This window comes from Peromyscus leucopus, chromosome 5, assembly GCF_004664715.2.
Source record: "Peromyscus leucopus breed LL Stock chromosome 5, UCI_PerLeu_2.1, whole genome shotgun sequence".
NCBI classification, from domain to species: Eukaryota; Metazoa; Chordata; class Mammalia; order Rodentia; family Cricetidae; genus Peromyscus; species Peromyscus leucopus.
The window spans coordinates 73,227,405-73,244,841 of NC_051067.1; the positions used below are offsets into that span (position 1 = coordinate 73,227,405).

A 17,437-nucleotide genomic window follows, 5' to 3' on the forward strand; every position below is an offset into this window, starting at 1 on the left:
TAATATGTTGATGATGGCATGATGCACTCAACCAGGGAGCACTGAGGGGTTGCTGCTTCTGTTTGGGGTGGGAATGGCATGGCCTTGTGACTCTGCATACAGCCCTTTGGAACGAGCGGCCCTACACATGAAGACACCTGGGCAATCACCCAGAGAGACATGCAGTGCCCTGTGCCATGAAACAAAGACATTGGAGGTGCCGCGGGGCTGGATGTGGCTTCCACAGACAGTGAAGGCCAGCCTCTGTGTTCCCCTTCCTGGAAAGCCCTTCTGTGACCCAACAAAACCTGCCAAATGTATGCCAGATGCCTGGGAGCTGAGAGCGTGTGCTTCCCGTAGCCCGGTGAGAAATAACAAATCCTTGCTGATTAGATTAAAAAATCAAAACATGGGTTTTCAAATCCCTTCTCCTCTTTCCCAACCTCTTAGGTGGGATCTGTTACAACCACTTCATCAAAATATTGTTTCTAATGGGGCATCTTAGGAGGGTGGTGGTGTCTCGGCCACCACTTTCCCCCTCCCTTAATAACCACGAGCAATTTGGGGGTAGTAAACAGTTCCTTTGGTGAGTTCACAGCACTGACTGCATTTGGACTGCAGAGACGTCACGGAATTCTTTTGGTCAGCAAGAACAACCTCTGACAGCCTGAAAAATGTTTTTAAAAATGCACAGGCAGCCATGAGTGTGGTAGTGGGGTGTGGCTTAAGGCCAGCCCAGCCTCTGAGGTTCCTCGTTGCAGGATTCCCAGCTGGGTGTTGTATTGTCCCTGAGGGCTCAGAGAAACAGAGTGCTCTGTGAGCCAAGGGAAGCCTTGGCTTTTGCCTCCCTCACCTTTTGTGAGCCAGGTGTTGACACCTGTCCTCCAGGGAGCCACTTGTGGTGGACACACACACCCCTTCTTGTTCCTGTCTCCCTGGAAGAGCAGGCTCCACCATACCTTTCCCCAGGGGATGCCTTTGGACAACCCCTGACTTTCTCTTCCCTGTTGCCTAGGGTGGGGCTGCCAGGAGCTGCTTGCCTTTCTCGGATCTCCTCTTTCGGCGGCGGGCTGGCCTTCTCTTTGCCCTCCGCATTCCAGCTGGCTTTTCCAGGACTCTAGCCATTGCTAGCCCCACGCTGCAGAGGGCTGATAGCTCAGCCTGGTTAAACCGGCTGGTTAATTAGTAGACAGCCTCTTTTCCCTCCCTCTTGTTTTCCCTCAGGTACCACAAACCTAGGGAAGAGGCAGGTTTCCTTTACTTGCCAATAACCAGACTTCAAAAGTCTAGCAGAAGAATGAACATTGGGTGCTGGGCCAGATTTTTTTCTTTTCTTTTCTCTTGTGGGTTTTTTTTTTTTTTTTTTTTTTCAGTACCCATAACAAGAAACTGGTGTAAGAGATGGTCCTGGGGGATAATTAGCCCGGTTCTCTGCTGGCTTTGCTTCTTAGTGGTTGGCTCTCGGTCTGCTTTAGGGATCATCTTTGCCCTATGTCAATTCTACTTGGTAATATAGCTTTTATTGTTAACCCGTTTACTCAGGGCTCTCAGTGTTGAGCGCCTGCCTTCCTTGCTCTGTGTTTCCCTGTAAGCAATTGTTGAAGGATTGAGTCACCCACGCAGTAGCCTGTGGTTGGATGTGAGCTGAGGTTATTCAGTGACTAATTTCCAAGGGGAGGAGAATTGGCTTATCATGGGGAGAGCTACTTTTTATCCATGCCTGTGGCAGCTCCGCTCTGAAGACCGGGCAAAACAAACTGGTCTTTACTGGGGAGCATTTTAGGACCTGAGTGCCCTTGTGGTGGTTTGGACTCTGAAGAGGAAAAAGTTGTCTGCATTATCCCAGTGAGGGCCTGAGGACTCAGATGAGGATCTCAAACAAAGGAGTACCATAGCTCGGCACGGAGCCAATGGGCCTTTTCACGGCGTCAGTTACACAGGTGGTTCCCTCAGACAAAAAGTAAGTGGCTTTTATTCTTTGAGGATGAAAACATCTCTAAGGACGCTTTTCTATTTTCTCCGGTTACTTTGTTATGTGGTCTGATGGAGGAGGCCACGTACAGATTCTAGACTCGGAAGGGTGGGGCTTGAAATAGAGTAAGCTGAACATAATATTCCTTCCCCACAAAGCGTATCTATGTGTGTCGTAAATGCTTCAGAAAGAGACATGATTATGTGAACATTTCCGCAAAAGATGGTAAGTGAACGTTTTTTTCATGCTAGATTTTCTTTTCCAGAAACAATTTAAAAATGTTCCTACTTGTCTTACTTTCAAGAAACTTCCAACTGAGTGATACTTGCCTTGTCTTAAAATACTTAGAGAAATGAAAATCCAGCTCTGTGTATAGCCGCCTAACTCAAACATAATTTGAACTGACCCTTAGTATTTTCTGGTTGATGGAAGAATGGGGTGGATTCTTGAACTGGGTGCTGTGAGAAAGAACAGCCACATTCTACTCAGGGCACCTTGGTGATGAGACTGTGTAAAACACCTCCCTGTTTACCAGCCCTGGAAGGACTCACACAACCAAGACACAGTAGGGATTTGGGTAGTAGCGGAGAGAGGAAAAGACAATACCATACCAAGCAAATGAGTGGGGAAGAACAGCCTGCTTTATGCATTGCTGAACGGTTGAGCATTTCTGTGCCCCAGCCTGTATAGACAAATAAATACTTGACTTGAGTTCTGATAAAGGAGTAGAAAAATGTATGTAGGCCCTCTTTTATTTCTGTAAAACGAAAATCTGCAGTTTACATACAGATATGAACGTTAAATTCCCTGTAGAGAAAGCTTCAGTGATGGGTGTAGCTACCTTTAACTTGCCGAGAGGAATGAGGTGCAGAAGAACCGTCAGAGTGGGTGGGAAACAACCACAGTCCTGCGTGCACATGTGTCTGCCTCTCTTACCACGTAAAGTCAGTCTCATCTTCTCTTAGACCTGACTGTGGGCATTAGTGTAAGAAAAGCTCATTCATATTTAATGTCAGGTCTTTGTCAGCAAGACAGTTAAAAACTTAAAAACCACAACAAAGTCAGACTGTAGACGCCTGAAACTAGGGACATTACAGCCATAGAAGGGTACTTACTAGCTGGAGCGCCAAAGGTTGTTCTAAATGGCAAACTATAAAACTTATCTGTCCCACAGCCAGTCAGACAAGTATCTTGTGAAGTCAGTAAAGTCTAGTTTTTTAAAAATCAGCATGAGGTTCCTTCCTCATCTCTCAGTCCTACTACCAGATCCTGAGTGAGGTGCCGTCAGCTGGACTCGGGCATTTACTGTATGAACTGGAGTCATCTCATGTAGATCTGAAAGCCATGTTTTCCCACAGCTTAATGGGATTATCATGTCATCCTCTCCTGGGGCTCTATTTAGAGCAGGGGGTGAAATGATCAGGGTGCTTTTTAAAGCTCAGTCTTGGAAAATCAGACACAGCCTGGCAAAACAACACGGACATTTTGCCAGAGGCTTTGACTACATTGGTATTGATGGAGACATTCAACCTCAGATTAACTGTTCTGTCATAATTGAATGTCCAGTGGCTAACTCAGTGGTTCATTCAGCGGCCCCATTGGACCATGGCAAGATTATTTTGAAGTGGAAAGGTCAGGGATGATACCCAGCACAGTCAACAAGTGTGTGATGCTGATGGCTAGAGCTGGGATCCAGCCTCACCCGTGGAGGTTCTGTACTGATTAGCCCCGGGACCAAGACAGGTATTTTGACTGACACCCACATTCTTCACATGAATGCACAACACAATGTATCAGAATTATTCTTAGTTGATTTATTATTTCAGAATATATCCATTCATGCCACCAGAAACTTTAAAGTTTTTTTTAATGAGTCTTTTGGTATTTCACTTTAAACGATACTTATAAAATATAACTCTTAACTATGTCTTTCCATATCGCAAAACATTTTAAAATTCCTATTCAAATGCCTCTACTGTTTAAAAAAAAAAATACATGTCTATATTTTCATCAATTAAAGTTAACTTTACATTTTCCTTTCTTTAATATTATTTATCTTAACATTTCTCTACTGTTTAGAATCTTGTTCTCAATTTTTACCCTCTTAACAAAAAAATGGATATTTCTACTGTGGCCAGCTGGGCTGGGATCCCCAAAATCTAGATGTTACCTAGAGATAGATAAGAAAGCAAGGAAAACAGAGATGTCCCTGGTTAAAGCAGTTGCTGGTCCCAAGTGGCTTCTAGACATTTTTTATCTTGTTTACCTTTGTAATTCCTAACAATAATGCAACAGAACTTTCTATGTGTTAATTTGTCTTGGGCAATATGTGATGTACTTCATACAGTGGCCTTTCTGAATCAATGCAATGTGATGAGTTTATCTTGAGATTTTGGGGGTGGGGGCAAGGGATTGGGTATTGTATTGTGTGTTATGATTGTTTGGGGCATTTGGTCAGATCCTCACTGCCAGCCGAGCTAGCCTCTCTCAGGCTTTATGACCTATAAAGCCATGTGCTGAGTACACCTTTGTTTTTACTGAGCCCTGAACTGTGTGCAAGACTATGGGAAAGGTGTTGGTAAGGATTTGCGATGGTTTTGCAAACCCTCCATTCCATGGTCGTTCCAACCATTCTGGAGAATTAATGAGGTATACTACCCCACACTTTGGGTGGGGTCCTTCTGGTCTACTGAACTGCACACCTGAGTCACATATGTGTCAGTTGAGCAGAAAGCAGTCACTTTCAATGTAAAATCCATTATAATACATAGAAGTCCCTGATCCTGTCAAGGATTCTGCACCATTGGATGCCAAGCACAAGATAAGAAGCTGTGGAAGACTGATTGGCTCTTGCTCTGGATTCCCATGGAGGAGCTGTGGGAAAGCACTCACCTTCTCAGTGGGAGGAACTAGAAAGCTTGTTTGGAGCTGTATCCCAATGCCTGGCTCTTAGGAAGGTCTTGATAAAGGTTCACTAAACAAATTTATGTGGTGACGGCTCAGTTTCTTTTATTAAGGCCTGGACTCTGTTTCCTACTCAATCTACTCTCCTCCCACCATGGGTCCTTCAGGTGCACATTCCGGTTCCTCTCTCTCTCCCATGTTCCTAGCACAGCTACCCTCCAACCATTGACACCTGCTGTGGGATGTCTTTCTATATGCTGTGAATATGTGTTGCTCTGATTGGTTGATAAATAAAACGCTAATTGGCCCATAGCCAAGCAGGAAGTATAGGCAGGGTGAGCATATGAGGAGAATTCTGGGAAAAGGAAGGGCTGAGTCAGGAGTCGCCAGCCAGACACAGAGGAGGCAAGATGACCAGGCAGAACTGAGAAAAGGTCCCAAGCTACATGGCTAAACATAGATAAGAATTATGGGTTAATTTAAGTGTAAGAGATAGTCAGTAATAAGCCTGAGCTAATGGCCAAGGAGTTATAATTAATATAAGCTTCTGAGTGATTATTTTATAAGCAAGCCACAGGACTATGGGGGCTTGGCAGAACCAGAGAAACTTTCCAGCTCCAGTCACCCTTCTGTCATCTCTTGGAAGTCAGGATAAGGGACTGTGGTTTCCTTTCCCTCTCCCTCATGGGTAAGGGAGAATCTCAGTGAGCATTTCCCTCTTGGACCTTGACCAAATCACCAGTGACTCAAATAACCATAGCCTGGATTTATTTGTATTTTTTATTCTGTTCTTGCTAAACACAGTAGTGTGGTTGCAAAGTGCAAATTCATTCCCTCCTTTTCCTCATTAACTTGATTCTCCTGTCACTGTTTCTCTCTGAAGATGCGTTTGTCAAGGAGCCATGAGCATCTTTACCTCTTCTAGACCATGTGATGTAACAGCCTGGATATCTAAGCTACCTAGCCCAAAGCTCCAGCTTCTAGGAGCCTGCTACCCCAGGCCCGTCATCCCTCAAGTGATGTCCCATCACCCGTCACCACCTGATGGCCCCAGAGCCTTTGCCATTAGGACTTCCCACTCTGCCCCCACCATGCTTCAGATGCTGTCTCTTCTCACAATGAGTTTACCTATCATCTCCCAGTTAACCCTTCTCTTCCCCTAACGGTTGAGCTGTCTTCACATCGGCTCAAATAAAGAGGTGATGAGTGAATTGAACCTCCTTACACTTTTCCCAGGGATGCACTTGGAAAAGTCGGAAAGTGCTTATTAGCTATTTACCAGGGCTAACTGTAGGAAAATGTACCCAACACAGGTTTCAGAAAACATCATTTTAGACCCATGTATACATTAGCCTTACATTTATTGAGCGGCTCAATATTTAGACCATGGCACTGTGTTATTGTCACTGGGTATATGTCAGTTTTTTTGAGGTTGCTAAAACAAATTATTAGAGGCTTGGAGTTGTGGGCTGGTGTGCAGTAGTGAAGCGTTTGCCTAAGCAATGAGGCTATGGATTTGAACTCCAACATTACAAAACAAACAAGCAAAGTCCTTTAGGCTTTAAAATGCCATGAATTTATTCTTGTGTAGAGGTTGGGTTGGTTCTCTAACGTGAGTTTCATGGGTCATTATCAACCTGTAGGCAGGACGACGCTTTGGTTGGGGCTCTGAGGGAGAATCCATTTCCTTGTCTTGTGCAGTTGCAGTCCCTCACTCCTGGCTCCCCCTTTGCCTCCCAAGTCAGCAGCATAGCACCTTCTAGTCTTTCTGTCCTTGACTGCTTCTACCATTGCAACCCCCCTGCCCCGCAACAAGCCTGACTTCCTGGTTTCCCTGTTGTCTACATAAAAAACGTTTGTGATTGCAATGAGCCCACCTGGATAGTGGCTGTCACCTTAGAGTCCATGACTTGGTTGCCTCCATAAAGCCCCTTTTGCTAATAAGGGGACAAATGCTCCGGTTCCATTCATTTGGTGTGAGTGTCTGGTATGAAGGAATTCACCTTGTCACATTGAGAATCCTCCACAAACATGATTTTCTAAGTATATTTTTTTGATTCCTTGCTTTATTTCCAGATGCAGAGAGAAATTATTTATGCAAGAGGAGATGGCCTTGTAGCCCCCAGACCGGGATCCACGGCTCACCCACCCCATGCAATTCCAAACTCGCCACCATCCACTCCAGTGCCCCATTCCTTGCCTCCTTCCCCATCCAGAATTCCTTACGGGGGCAGCCGACCCATGGCTATTCCTGGCAATGCCACCATCCCCAGGGACAGATTGTCTAGCCTGCCAGTCTCCAGATCCATCTCCCCAAGCCCGAGCGCCATTTTGGAAAGAAGAGATGTCAAGCCCGACGAAGACATGAGCAGCAAAAACCTAGTTATGTTCAGAAATGAGGGTTTCTATGCCGACCCTTACCTCTATCACGAGGGACGCATGAGCATAGCCTCGTCCCATGGTGGCCACCCATTGGATGTCCCAGATCATGTCATCGCGTATCACCGCACTGCGATCCGGTCAGCAAGTGCTTACTGTAACCCTTCCCTGCAAGCAGAAATGCATATGGAGCAGTCGTTATACAGACAGAAGTCAAGGAAATACCCCGACAGCCATTTGCCTACCTTGGGCTCCAAAACGCCCCCAGCCTCTCCGCACCGGGTGGGCGACCTGAGAATGATAGACATGCACCCTCATCTTAACGCACACGGGCCCCCTCATACCCTGCAGCCAGACCGGGCCTCACCCAGTCGCCAGTCCTTCAAAAAGGAGCCCGGCACCCTGGTGTATATCGAAAAGCCACGGAACACTCCAGGATTATCCAGCCTTGTAGACCTGGGGCCTCCTCTAGTTGAGAAACAAGTTTTCGCTTACAGCACTGCTACGATCCCCAAAGACAGAGAAACCAGGTAAGGCATAGGGGTGGCCGAGGGTGGTCTGTGCCTGTGTGTTGCTGGAAACCCCTTAGTAGATCCCAAGTAGGGAACAAAATTCTGAGCCTCATAGAAAGTGGTCCTCCCCTGCAGAGTTCCTGAATGAGCGGGTTGCAGGTCATTGAGGCCCACCAGGGACCATGTGAAAGGAGAAAGAGGTACCACAAAGACTATCAGCCCTTCTCGTCCCTAGACTCTGGTCCTCACAGCATTGTTATTATTGGGAAGAAAATGTTGATTAACGGAAACCGTGCAGACAATAGATGGAGGGTCACAATAATTGTCTGTCACAGAAAATGAATAGTGGCTTAACTGTTGGTTACAGCCATTCATGTTCTACCTATAGAATGCAATTTCATTTTCTCATCTAGTTTTGGAAAATGGAAAGAATGAGTTTGCATGAGCATGGACTGTTTGGATTTAATACTCATTCAGGAATGGAACTAGAATGAGAAGAGTTTTCTAGTGAATAAAACACTCTGGGTATTCAGTGTGTGTGCGCATGTGTGTGTGTGTGTGCTAGTATTCAATTTTATACCCTGAATGTATCTTAAAAATCCTCCAAAATCTGCAAAGTAATTATTAAAAAACAAATTTTCATAGGAGAAAGTTCCCTAGCCTGAATTGATTGAACTGAATAAAAATAATTATAGTCATAAAATTTAACAGAGAAATTGAAGTAAAAAGGGCAACTTATCTCTTTCATGTAGGTTCCAAAAGAATAAATACAAGAATCAGATACTAAGTTGCTCGGAACCTACTTAGAACTTCCCTTCCTCACTGAAAAATGGTTCCATTGCACATGATTACATAACCCTATAAGAAGTCCAAACTTGTCTTCTTCACTTACTGTTTTCACACTCAAATCAGTCCAAAGCCCTGTCGCCTCTAGCAGAATTTGATCAAGTGAGGCCGTCCCTATTTGTTCAGTCATAAGGAATCTCAGGGCACAAAGATTTCAGGAGAATGGAACAGGAATGAGCCTGAACGTTTTGGAGTCATTAATGCAAGAACAAAATCAAACTCTCACCGCTGGTAAAACAGAGACTGGCTGATTGGCTTGAGAACGCAGAACTAAAAAAAGGCGGTGCTTGGAGCTAATGCTGAGCACTCAGCAGATATGGTGGCAGGTGCGTCCTCTGAAATGGTCTGTGAGGTGCAGGATGGGAAATGGTGTGTCATGGGGAGGATGAGAATTAGAAGCACAAAGATTTAGTGAAGGAAATGATTAAAAAAAGAATCCACTTCCAGGATAGAAGGCTGAGAACCAGAATCCGCTCTCTCTATCTTTCCACCATGCTACCACTACTCCATGGGTGCCTTGAGGGGAGCAGAGAACCAAAAGCCTGATTTACCGCCATCACATGACACTGTTCCCATGCTAGGTTCTGGGTGCATTTTGTCAACAGAGGTGTTACCCTCTGTATTAGTTACTTTTCTGTTGCTGTGATAAAATACAATGGCTGAAAGCACCTTATAAAAGAAAGAGCTTGTTTTAGCTTATGCCTATAGAGGGTTGGATGTCCCTAATGGTGGGGAAAATGTGGTAGCAGGAGGCTGGAGCAGGCAGCCAGAGCACGAGGTTGAGAGATCACGTCTTAACTGCACACAAGAAGCAGTGTGAGAGCTGGAAGTGGGGCGAGTCTATAAACTCTCAAATCCCATCCCCCAGCACCCCCATTCTACCTCCTACAGGATCCCTAAAATCCCCAAGCAGTGCTGCCCACTAAGGACCCAGTGTTCAGGGCCTCTTCTCATTCAAACCACCACATCGTCCTTCCCACGGTGTGGTGTCATTGATGCAGATGCCGCAGGTACCCAGCCCACAGACCCACGGAGTCCCATTCGTCAAGAGAGTTGGTAATGGGTGTGGTGGGGCGCTCTGTAGTCCCAGTTCTCAAGACACTGAGGTATGGGGACTGCTGCAAGGTCCAAGTCAGCCTGAGAAACCCTGGATTAAAAATCCATTCAAGCAGACAAGCAACAACAAAAGCCACAGCCTCTGAGGATGTGTGGAGGTGCCATGTGCCTGACCAATGCCTTAAAGGATACTCCCTCTCCATTGGCCAGTGTCCCTGTTGGATTTTTCACTCTCTTGTGTAAAAGGATAAGTCAACCTCAATGACTTCATTTTTTTTTTCAAATCTCAAAAACAAGCCCATAGATTTCTTCTTTACATGTTATAAAACATTTTTATACAATTCAAGTTATGTGATATCTAGAATAAAAAATATTAGAAAAAATTAACTGGGAAAGATAAGTGCTCACCTAAGACACAATGCCATTGTCACCACTGTTATGACAGATGACAGTGATGCTGTAATTTCACATTTTCATGTTCCCGCCTTCGCCAAATGTGAAATAACAAAAGAATTTTATTTCATACATCCTGCCTAGGTGACTCTTGATTTGGTAATTAACTTATCTCCAGAGGTTACAGCTGGAGTGCTTGCGTGTTTGTGGGCGAGTTAGTACTGTATACACACATTCTTCCACAGATCTTATACTATGCACATACATATATAACACATATCAGACATGTAAATACATATATGCGCATGCACGCACTCTTATGCACACTACAGACATATATACCTATGCAACAGAGATAGATATAAACCCGGGCACCCCACGGGGCACCTGTTCACATATACCACATAGATATATACAGACACAGACATATATACTCTAAACACACACATTCATGTATACACACTGTTCCAGTTAGATTCTATGATTAAACACCGTGACCAAAAGCCGCGTGGGGAGGAAAGGGTTTATTTCCTCTTACACTCCCAGGTCATAGTCCATCACTGAGGGAGTCTGAGCAGTCAGTGAAGGCAGGAACCTGAAGGTAAAAGTAAAGCAGAGGCCACGGAGGAGCGCTGCTCACAGAACAATTGTCCAGGGGCTGGGCCATCCCACATCAGTCACTAATCCAGAACATGTCCCACAGGCTTGCACACAGGCCACTAGAATGGAAACATTGTCTCTTATATTTTTGGTTGTGAGCCTTACTTTTAATGGCTGGGCCCTCTCTCCAGCCCTCTCTACCCACATGACCCTGGCTTACGTCAAGTTGAAAAGCAACAACAACAACGACAAAAACCCCAAACTAACCGGCACACACAGAATACCACACGGGCACGCACATTCACATCCACATTCATACAAACATGCACACCATACAGGTGCGCATGTATTGATACACGCACCACAGACCTTCACAGGCACATACAACACCTGCATTTTGAGCCTCTGCTAACGAAAGGTATCTTTCCTGTCCTCACTGAACACAATACATTCTTAAAAAGTGATGACTCAGCTGAAACGCACCACGGACGCATCTGTCATGTACAGGTGCCTCTTTGAAACAAGCACTGCAATTAGTATCCTCCATGTATCATGGGATACAACTGTCAGAACAGCTGCTAACATACATACTTGCTTTACCCCATATTGCAGAGACAGAAACTGAGGAACAGGGATGTGAAGTTGATCTTGTAAAATCAACAGTGCTATACAATGACTCAGTCTAGTAAGGGGCCTGTACCTTTTGCCAGGCATGTTGGCAAACACCTGTAATCTCAATACCAGAGAGTCTGAGACAGGAGGATTCAAGGTCGAGACCAGCCCCGCTACACAGTGAGACCCTATTTAAATAATAAGCTGGATAAGTGGATACAGCTCAGTAGTAGAGTCTTTGCTTAGCATGTGAAAGGCTCTGGGCTCCATCCCCATCTCGATTGAGAAAGAGGAAGGAGGAAATACAGTATTCACGGGGTGTGTAATCTACTATAGTAGCCATGGGTAATAGACAGCAGTACGTCCACCTTCCCACAGCAGAGGAGTAGAGAGAAGCGAATTGTGAACCAGAATCCTTCAAAAATCGATTTAGGACTGGATGCTAAGTAACTGCTCCCAAAGGACATTCACAATCATAAACATGGCAGAATTTGCATAATTATACTGCTAAATATATGCGTGCCATTTAAAGTATAACTGCCCTAGCTGGTATATTAGCACAATTACATAGAAATGGGAAAAGGAGAGAACGTTCTTGGTAGAATTTATTTTTTTAAAAAAAAGTGCATCTGAATACTATGTCAAAGGGGAAAAAATGTAAAAAACAAACACCAGGAACAATTACCAAAGTGCAAAATTATATGCTTTAGTCTCGCTTAGCTCATGACGTTATTTTAGAAATATTTAATCTGGATAGTCTTTTAAAGCATGTTCAGCCCCCTGAAAGTCTAACTTCATGAGTATGGGGTATAAAATGCCAAGCCAATTTCTGTTGCCCTTTCATAATATTAAGGGCAAATAAATGAGAGTGCTTTTTCTTTGTGAGTCTCAAAGTGAGATTTTACATCTCAAATGTGAGCTGACAAAACCCAGGGACCAGAGCTGCGGGGAGCTGTGCTTTCTCCTGAGCCCTGCAGGGCTCCCCTAAGATTCCTAAGAGCACTTCAATGTAATAGCTAAAATAGCTGCAGGACATTAGAAATCAGAGAGAAGAATCTTTTCTTCCAATGTGTGCTAGGAGAGGTCCATCGGCAGCTCGTCTGCAGGAACATGATTCTGTAACAGCTCTGTTGACAGCGAAATGAAGCGCTAAACACTGAGTCATTTAATCTCGATTCTTATACTCAGTCACGTGCCTCATTCTCCTGGAGTCAGCATCTCTCTCTCTCTCTCTCTCTCTCTCTCTCTCTCTCTCTCTCTCTCTCTCTCTCTCTCACAGACCCTTCAGTAAATATCTGATAAAGGTCAGCATAAATGGTGTAATCTATCTGATGGTGGTATTCTCGTTCCACGGACTCCATGGGTGTTGAGTTTTCTCATAACAGCCTTCTTGTATCTGAACTTCTAGAAGGAAGGTCACCTTGCATATTTTTATGGATTTGCCTAGACAGTCCCAGTCTGCTGGGACTCCAAAAAGGAAAAATGGGTTCAAGCAACTATAAGAGACTTGTGAGGGAGAGTATGTGGGACACATGGTTAGAGCATGGGGCTCTGCCTTCCTTTGGCTATCAGATCACTTCATTAAACAGCATCATTTCATCTGACCATGTCACATAAAACAGAAGAACTGTAAAACTCAAGGGCATTTGTGTTTTTACTATTTTCTATTTGTAGTTTGGATCATATAATCGAAAGCATCTTTCTAGAAATAACACTCAATTTAAAGGTGCTCATTGCAGAGTCGCTAATGGCCATCCCTCCAAATGCATAACAGAATTCTTCAAATGGAATATGATTCTTTATGCTCAGTGAACTGGAGTTGAGATCCCATTTTAACATTGTTCTGCAGCCAGAGCAGGTAAGCTCATCAGAGTAGGAAAGAGTCACACTGAGGGGCAAAGTGTAGCCCTGTCTGTACCCCGAGTCTAAAGAAAGAGAAGCTGCATAGCACCTGGTTAGGGTTTTCTAGGCACTAGGCTTGAAGAACAAAAGCCCTGGCCTTTGGCCAGGTAGGGAGAAGAGGGAAGAAAATGTATGTGTGCAGAAGGAAGCCTGCATGCTAGCTGATAACTTGGGTCTGTTTCTAATTGCTTCTCGTCATTTTCTCATTTTACAAGGACTAAATGTTAGTGTGTTGGTAGCTTTGAAGGATGGGATGGATTGTTGCCTTAGGAGTTGATAGGATGAAAGTTGAAATCTGGGTGCGTGGCATTTAAAAGTGTCCATTTGACTGGCAACCTTTGGATGAGCCTCTAAATGGCGCTTTCTTCTACTAGAGCACAGTGAACCATGATTAGAAAAAAAAAATAGGATTATTCCTTTCCTTCTCCCTGGGGTCGTCAAGGTGAGCCAACTCAGAAACTCTATACCCAAATGCTCTCCTATAAGGGCAACAAAGCTGTCTCCTAACATTGTCGAGTAGCCACCCCACCCCCAAGATAGAAGCCTCCATCAGGACACTCTGCTCTTGGGGAAATACAGGCTTTTCTTGAAACCTAATGAACCTGACAAGCAGCTGGGCGACAGGCATAAAATACAGACTGTAGCCATCATCACTTAGTTCTACCCTTTACCTTCTGGAAAAGCAATATTGTGGTCTATTTGGTTGGTTTGGTTGGGGGTATACATTTCTAAAACAGGATCTCTCTATGTACCCAGACTGGCCTCGAACTCCAGACCCTCTTGCCTCAGGCCTCCAGATGCCGGGTTTATAAACTTGTGCTACCATGCCAGACTACGGGTGCATTATGATAGAACTCAGTGTTCACCCATCAGCTCAAGTTCTTTGCCCACCAACTGCTTATGGGGAGGCATGAAATTCTAGACTTCAGAGTCTGCCTAGGTTCAAACTAACCCCCACACTTGGAAGCGGCCGGTTCATTGATGCGTTAGTGGAATCTATCTTACTCCGTCTCCATTTGCTCCTGTGTAAAATGGAGACAAGAACTCCATACAGGTTTCACGAGTAAGTGTCTAAGAGTTCCCGCTTTGAGCAAACCACTCTGCCCTAGGGTGAGGGGTGGGGGTGTAAAGGAATAGAGGAAGAGAGAGAGACAGCTGCCTGAAGGGGCAGGGAGACATTTTTTAATATAATAGCACAGAACATCAAAGGTAGAATGGTGGGGGGGGGGGGTTGCGTAAAGCCAAGTGTGAGCACAGAATGGAATTGACTCAGAAGATATAGAGCAGCAAAGTCACTTAAAAACAGCAAAGTCTATTTCGGGAAAGTCATCAAGGTTGTTCATGCCAAAGTCTAGGGACAGAAAGACAAGGCAGGCCGAGGGCATCCTTTTAAGATTCCCCTGAACCTGAGCAGTGTGCTTGATGGCAGAGGACCCCTCCACAGGTGTGACTGGATGGCCAGCTGCTGTGATGCCTGACCAACTGGGTGCTTGTCTGAGTTGCTTTCCCACGGAGCTCTAATTGTGGATCAATGGATGTTTATTGAGGTCCTCTTACACATTTGGCTAAGAACTGGATGCTTTGCTGGACACAGAGAGGAGCTTAGATGTGGTTCTCATACACAAGGACCATAAACTTCGAAGGCAATCATAAAACATTCAGAGCTTAATATATGCATCTAAGCTGGGCTCTGGTGAAGTGCAGCAGCCCTCTGGTTCTGAAAGGTACTCTGTACCCATCTGGGAAGAACACCTGCCCTAGGGTTTGGGGTTTGGCTTTGGGGATACTTGGGAGATGTTTTCCTGTCTTCTTGAGAGTGACAGAGTCTCCTGTTAAAGTAGGGGATGGGAGGGAGGGCCATGTCCAGCCCAACGCCTCTCTGAGCTCCACGGGGTAGATCTTTCCAGTGCTTCAGCATCCAGCTGGGAAGTTAGGACACGTTTTTCCTTGAAAACAATGTGGAGCAGTAGGGCTAATAACACGCTTCAGGGTAAAGAAGCTTCTGTGGGCCAGCTGGAAATCCAAGCGCCACTTATTCCAAGTCCTAAACAATGGAAGTACAAGCAAACTTTTCAATTACAACCCTGCCATAATTGGGGGGAATGCTTGTACATAATTAATTCCAAAGCAGTGATACAGATTGTAATTGCTAAGAATTCAGAAACAGGAGCACTTTCCTAAGTCGGACCCATCTGGGAGCTCCGTGATAATCCTCAGATGGTCTGGAATTTATGGTCTGCATATAATGAAATAAAAAGAAGGCCAACTGGTCTTTAGCCAAAACTGGCTGTATTTCTACCATTACAGTACCTATAAAGTGACATCATGATAGGGTGTCTTGCCAGTCTAAGAAATCAAGTAAGTGCCAATAAGTTGAATTATGACTACATTCCCAGGAATTTAAGCTCATGGATAAGGGATATTTGGTATCCACGCAATAGACTGCTGAACTCAGGTGTCAGGTGTCTAATAACCATGTTTGTCCATCTAACTGATTTACAAAGATAGCCCTCCCCATATTTACCCCAAAGATACTCTGTGCAAAATACCAGGGAATGGCTGCTGTCAAGTCTGAGCGACTTTAAACAAACCAACTTCTCCAAAGGAAAAGCTGTCACCTGTCGCTAATTAGATCCAATTAAAACATGACTGTATTTCCGTTGAATATTCAAGAGGTACTGTCAATCAGAAGTCTTGAATCTGTCACAGGGAAGGAAACCAGAGTCACCCAAACAATTTAACAGTCAGATAATTCCTTCTCCTCACCAGCCAGAACCTCTCCAAAGAGTCAAGGCTTAGGGGCAGCCCCAGCCATGAAGCTGTAGAAATCAGCATGACTGCCCCCAGCCTGAAAACAGGACTCCTCTAAGTAACTAAGGCTCTCGTGATGCCCACACCATACCTTAGCATCTGTTGTAATTCATTGTCTCTCCAACTGATGGTCAAGTAGATGATATTTATCCTTACTTAAACTCTAGGCTTTATATTTCATGAATGATGTGATTCAAAACTACAGCTAAGTCTAAGCATTAATTCCAACTTTCCAAAAATGGTAGGTCTTAAAAAAAAAAAAAAATCAATATTTCCCACTGTACTGTTGTGAGCCAAATCATGTCTTCCTTGTCCACGCTCAGAGTTAAAGGGAATTTGGAGGCCTCTGTTCTGCAGCCTGACTTTACAGAAGATGAAAGGAGACCCAGTCCAGAGTGTGTCAAGTGGAGCCAAATTCCAGTAAAACGGGGTCTCAACACCACACTGCCTTGAGACTGTCTTTAATGGCGGTAGTAGGTCCCTATCTCCTCCGTCACCCACAAGCGACCAGAATGGTGACAGTCAATAAGAACATGAGAGAGGGCAAAGAGTCATTGTTTTTGTTTTGTTTTTTCCATTTGGTTTGGTTTGGGTTTTAGAGACAGGTTTTTCTGTGTAGCCCTGGCTGTCTTGGAACTTACTCTGTAGCCCAGGCTGGCCTCAAACTGAGAGATCTGCCTGCCTCTACCCCCGAACTGCTAGGATTAAAGGTGTGCACCACCACCACCTGGCCCTGAGTCATTGTGTTTCATTGGAGTCCACACTAGGATTTTACAGCTAAAGGAGGTAGGACCCAGGTACAGGAAGCACTCCTGTAACCCCGGCAGCTCGGGAGGCCCAGGCAGGGAGACCAATGTAGACAATGTCATAAGATCCTGTCAAAGAAAAGATGGATCTTATTTTCACAACCACCTGAGGACCATCTCTCCATAGCTTCTGACACTGTCCGTCAGTTGAAGATAAATTATGTTCTGTAACAGAAATGGACAGCTATTTCTACCAGTTTGTACCTGTATTTAAAAAAAAAAAAAAATGAGATACCACTCCAGAGCATGAATATTGAAGAACACCCTCAGGGAAGAGAAAGAAAGTCCAAAATTGATGATTTCATGTTGGCTTGCTCTGGGGTGTGGTAGCTCGAGTCCCTGACAGAGCCAACAGGAAATGAAACGCTTCACCCTGGGCTGTGTGTCACCACAGCAGGAAGCCATGGCCACTGTACTCTGCAGGGAATTAGCCATGTTTCTTAACGAAACCTCCCCTTGCTGAAATGCAGTGTCTGCTGTAACATAGAGAGGTCTTACCCACCCTGGGTTCTGTGCAGTTCTAAGGAAAATAGGTGTGACCCAGCAAGTGCTCTCGTCAACAGGAACCTTCTGGGCATACAAGCATGAAGCTATGTAGTTGTGCTGGCCACCCGGATCCAAGAGACAACTGTGTCTTGTTACAGACTTGGAGCTCTTTCCAGGTC

The 17,437-nt window shown here is 44.8% G+C and overlaps 1 protein-coding gene across 21 annotated transcripts in view; it reads left to right on the plus strand.

Moving 5' to 3' along the window:
- Kiaa1217 (KIAA1217 ortholog) overlaps window positions 1–17,437 on the plus strand; it is a 474,194-nt gene that overhangs the window by 404,978 nt on the left and 51,779 nt on the right. For 19 of the 21 annotated variants that reach the window (XM_037206013.1, XM_037206012.1, XM_037206010.1 and 16 more), the window contains one exon: window positions 6,932–7,764. In XM_037206013.1, coding sequence (XP_037061908.1) covers window positions 6,932–7,764 — 833 coding nt within the window. Of the gene's footprint in view, window positions 1–1,531; window positions 1,940–2,151; window positions 2,177–6,931; window positions 7,765–17,437 lie in introns of those variants that run through there. The other 2 variants (XM_037206009.1, XM_037206008.1) reach the window with 2 other exon arrangements.